Source organism: Sprattus sprattus (assembly GCF_963457725.1).
Source record: "Sprattus sprattus genome assembly, chromosome: 1".
In the NCBI taxonomy this organism is placed as follows: domain Eukaryota; kingdom Metazoa; phylum Chordata; class Actinopteri; order Clupeiformes; family Clupeidae; genus Sprattus; species Sprattus sprattus.
In genome coordinates this window covers 23,987,557-23,992,556 of record NC_137920.1, presented here as the reverse complement: position 1 = coordinate 23,992,556, position 5,000 = coordinate 23,987,557, and the positions used below count along the sequence as shown (strand labels likewise).

Here is a 5,000-nt window from a genome sequence, read left to right as displayed (position 1 = left end):
CACACACACACACACATGACACACACACAAGCGCACACACACACACACACACAGACATAACACACACACACAAGCGCACACACACACACAGACATAACACACACACACACACACACACACACACACACACACACACACACACACACACACACACACAAACACAAGCGCACACACACACAAATACACACACACACACATACACACACACACACACACACACACACAGGTTAAGCACATGTATGCACCCTTCCCCACACACAAATAGTACACACACACATATGTAAGAAATAAATATACATAGACTCAGACACACAAGCACACACAAGGTACAAATATACACCAACAGACAGACAGACAGACAGACAGACAGACAGACAGACAGACAGACAGACAGACAGACAGACAGACAGACAGACAGACAGACAGACACACACACACACACACACACAGACACACACACACACACACACACACACACACACACACACACACAAACACACACACACACACACACACACACACACACACACACACACACACACACACACACACACACACACATCTGCTCGCCTTACCTTCTCCAGGTCCAGCACCTTGTCCTGCATCTCTTTAAGGGCGCCAAGCAACTCTGCCTCTTGCAGGCGAGACTGTTCCAGCTGGGTCTGAAGACCCAACACAAATTCATCTGTGTACTGAGAAAGGGAGAGAGAGAGAGAGAGAGAGAGACATAGTGAGGGAGAGAAAGAGAGAGAGAGAGACAGACAGAGAAAGGGAGAGAAAGAGAGAGAGAGGTGATCAGATTGATTAAACCAGTGTTCAAATATTTACATTTTACATCATCCTCAAACCACATGGTGCATTAGGACATCCAAGACAGGACACCTACCAGATCCAACATCTAGACAGACCTTCGAGCCAGAGGGAGAGAGAGTGAGAGCGAGTGAGAGTGAAACCTTAAGGTAGAGAGAGAGCGGGAGAGAGAGAAAAAGCGAGACAGCGAATGAGAGAAAGAGAGAGTGAGACAGCGAGTGAGAGAGAGAGAGAGAGGGAGAGAGAGACTGCGAGTGAGATAGAGAGAGAGCGAGAGCGTGCGTGAGAGGGGGGGGGGGGAAGCAAGACTGTGAGTGTGAGAGAGAGAGAGGAAGAGCAAGGCTGTGAGTGAGAGAGAGAGAAGGAGAGAGAAGAGTTGTGTTGTGCTCTGCTTATGACCAACCTCTTATTATGGTATTGAGGGCAGGCTGTGCTAATCGCTAACGGCTAATAGCTACAAATAAACACTGTTGCCTAATGGCTACCCCATTATAACCAGCTGCTGCTGCTTCTCAGAGAAAACACTCTGAAAGCCAACCCATAGCCCAGATGTCAACAAACAACACAACACAACACAGCGCACCAAACAACGGGGAATTCACAAGAGATCTTAAGATCTGCTAAGCAAAGCTTGCTAAGCAAAACAGGATTTGCTGAACTGTTTTGCAAATGTGGTAAGAATCTGTTTTCAGTCTTAACACCCTAAGAACGTGTGACCCCACAGACAACTACCTGTTTACTTGTTTAGATTGATCGATAACGAGCTGGGAAAACAATTGATTTTGCATATTACTTTATATATTATCAAAATGAAATGATGAAAAAATGGCTCACAACGACTACAGACACGTTGCATCCTTAACACTGTAAATATCTCATTATTCCTTTAAAATAAGTTCCTTCTTCTAAAGTAAAGGCTGATATGACGATGACAATGTAAAAAGGATGAAATCCTTGTGTGAGTTTGACATTTTCATATAGAAAAAAAAAGAAGATTTCTCAAAACATACGACATGTGTCCAAAGTACCCTACAACACACCTCATCCAAAGTAACCACCTGGTGTTCCCACAAGACAGAGCCCTTTGCTAAGCCATAAGCCAGCATCAGTCTCTGAAGATGGATGGTATAGTTTGTTTGTAAAGTAAAGGTGCACTATAAGTGGCATATTCAGACAGTAAATTAAAAGGCTACAAACCTTCTATTTTGATCCGTAATATAGCAGCAAGATTATGTTAAGACCAAGTTGTTGGTTAGGGTTAGGGTTAGGATGTTCCAAAAATAAATAACTTATTTAATGACAATAAAAAGTTGGTGAATACTGGCCTAACAAATGACTAATGGTGCTTAATGCAGACCTTATTGGGCACTTAAACAGATACTAATTAGTAGTGCTGTCATTTTAACGCCGTTAACTTTTTTTAACTTTTTTTTTTTTAGATTAACTTTCTTTTTGCTCTTCCAAACTGTGTAGTAGGCTAACATTACGTTCGATGAGCACGATACGGCGAAATGGATGATAAAAAGCTTCTGAATAGAAAGTTTACTTTTAAAATTGTGTTGTGCAAAGAAAGCGAGGTTCACTGTTGTCTGAAAATGTCAACAGGCAGCTGGCTGAAAGCACAGAAGTAGTAGGCTTACCTTTCATTGGTAACCGAACTGTTAAGGTTCATTGTTTTTTTAACATAAGAGGCCTGACTTCTATGTTCACAGCAAACTTGAAAAAAAGAAAATATTAAGCCATGGTTTAACTGCAGTATAGGCTGAGTCCTTGTTTATCTGAAATGTGCATTTTGTAATTTTATTTTGTACCACCCTGTTTGGCAATGTTGTTTTTCAATAAAATAAAACATTGCATAAAGCAAGCCAATCCACTTTTCCATGTTGATAAGAGCATTTAAAAAAAAAATATTGAAGGGACATTTAGAATAGATAAAAATTTGCGATTAATACATTTACAATTAATCGCGATTCATTTTGAGTTAACTATGACAAAAATGCGATTAATCGCGATTAAATATTTGAATCATTTGACAGCACTACTAATTAGTAATGTGTTAATGGCCAATATTTACTTCTTTCTCTTTCTCTCTGAAGATGCCAGAAACAGCTTGTCCCTGTCAGTAACAGTTTGTGTGTATTAACCGGTGTGTGTGTGTATGTGTGTGTGTGTGTGTGTGTGTGTGTATTAACCGGTGTGTGTGTGTGTGTGTGTGTGTGTGTGTTCGTGTGTATTAACCGGTGTGTGTGTGTGTGTGTTTGGGTGTATTAACCAGTGTGAGTGTGTGTGTGTGTATGTGTGTGTGTGTGTGTGTGTGTGTGTGTGTGTGTGTGTGTATGTGTGTGTGTGTGTGTGTGTGTGTGTGTATGTGTGTGTGTGTGTGTGTGTGTGTGTGTGTGTGTGTGTGTGTGTATGTGTATGTGTGTGTGTGTGTGTGTGTATGTGTGTTTGTGTGTATTAACCGGTGTGTCCCCATAGAAGTGTTTCCTTTTTGTTTCCCTTGTCTGTCAAATTCTTGAGAAACTGCCCGGAGCAATAACCTCTGAATGCGCAGGGAGGGAAGTGTGTGCGTGTCAGAGGGCGAAGGAGAGTGAGAGAGAGAGAGAGAGAGAGAGAGAGAGAGAGAGAGAGAGATAAGGGAAAGAGAGAGAAAATAATGTGTCTAATGTGTCTAATGAGTGTCCACTGTGATCATCAACTGTTGTAGCATACGATGTGTTGATGAAATAGATTCTGTGGAGTGAGTGTGTGTGTGTGTGTGTGTGTGTTTGTGTGACTTGGCTGAGGTTGCAAGTCCTGAGTGAGCTTTGAGTATGGGGACAAACGGTCATCTACACACTATTCCTCTCTTTCCTTCCTCTGGTTGATTTCTTCTGGCTTTTTTAGGTCTTTACTTAAATTTTTATTATTATTATTATTATATTTACAAATTATTTATTTACTTTTTCATCACTCAAAAATACTTCCTGTAGGTTTTTTCTTTCTCTTCTCAGAATGTTAACATGTGTGGAGCTGTAAGCATGTTTATTGTTTACTGTGCACGCTCACATTGATATTGTTTGTATGTGTGTATATTAATATCTGTGTTTGTGTGTGTGTGTGTGCATACTGTGATTTTGTGTATGTTTGTGTGTGTGTGTGTCTATGTGCAGGTGTGCATGCGCTCCCATGCATATTGTTTGTATGTGTGTATATCTGTCTGTCTGTCTGTCTGTCTGTCTTTGTGTGTGTGTGTGTGTGTGTGTGTGTGTGTTCGCGCGCGCATACTGTGAGTGAGTGTGTGTGAGTGTGTGTTTGAGTGTGTGTGTGTGTGTGTGTGTGTGTGTGTGTGTGTGTGTGTGTGTGTGTGTGTGAGGGGGTGTGTGTGAACAGTGACAGTTTGACAGCACATCGAGTGACAAAACCTGTGTGACTGCGTAACTGTCTTGTGGAAGAGATTCTTTGCAATGTGTGAGTGTGAGAGAGAAAAAGTGTGTGTGTGTGTGTGTGCATGTGTATGTGTGTGTGTGTGTGTGTGTGTGTGTGTGTGTGTGTGTGTGTGTGTGTGTGTGTGTGTGTGTGTGTGTGTGTGTGTGTGTGTGTGTGAGTAACTGTGTGTCGGAGCGTGAATCTGTTTGGCACGTGTGAATGTCTGCGATAGTCTTTGTATGAGTACATAAGACATTAAGAAATATGAGAAATTCCTTCCTTTTGTCTCTCTCTCACACACACGCACAAAACAACTCGCGGGTGTGTGAACCGTCACTCTTGGCTATACCCAGGCCTTCACCCTGAACCACAACGGAGAAAACCCCAGCCCTTGCAAAAAACTTGCGCTCGTGAACTCCCTCTTGTGAGGGTTACGGGGGATCTATTTCGAACGAGCCGTTTCAGAACTGATCTGAGCTCATCGCAAACACAAAACTTCTTCCCAGAGACTTTCTCTCTCATTTCTGAATATCTCACGGTGTTGTCATGAATCACTGATAGCACACTGTCTTTGAATTTGAAATTTGAAACTTTCTCAAGGTGGTGTGCGGTGTGTTTCTTTCCGCAGAGCTTCTCAAAAATGGACTGTGAAAATCTGTGAATCTTCCCAATCAGTTAAAGTATGGAAGCAAACAGACACAGTCATTCTGTGTGTGTATACATACAGAGTGTCTGTGCGTGTGTATGTTATGTTTGTGTGTGTGTGCTGACCACAGGTTTCA

General features: G+C 41.9%; 1 protein-coding gene across 1 annotated transcript in view; it reads right to left on the bottom strand.

Annotated features, from left to right (window-relative positions):
* evi5l (ecotropic viral integration site 5 like) overlaps positions 1–5,000 on the bottom strand; it is a gene marked incomplete at both ends in the record, with an annotated part of 31,017 nt that overhangs the window by 10,190 nt on the left and 15,827 nt on the right. The window contains one exon of the mRNA XM_080836556.1: positions 576–692. Within this exon, the coding sequence (XP_080692682.1) occupies positions 576–692 (117 nt within the window). The remainder of the gene's footprint in view (positions 1–575; positions 693–5,000) is intronic.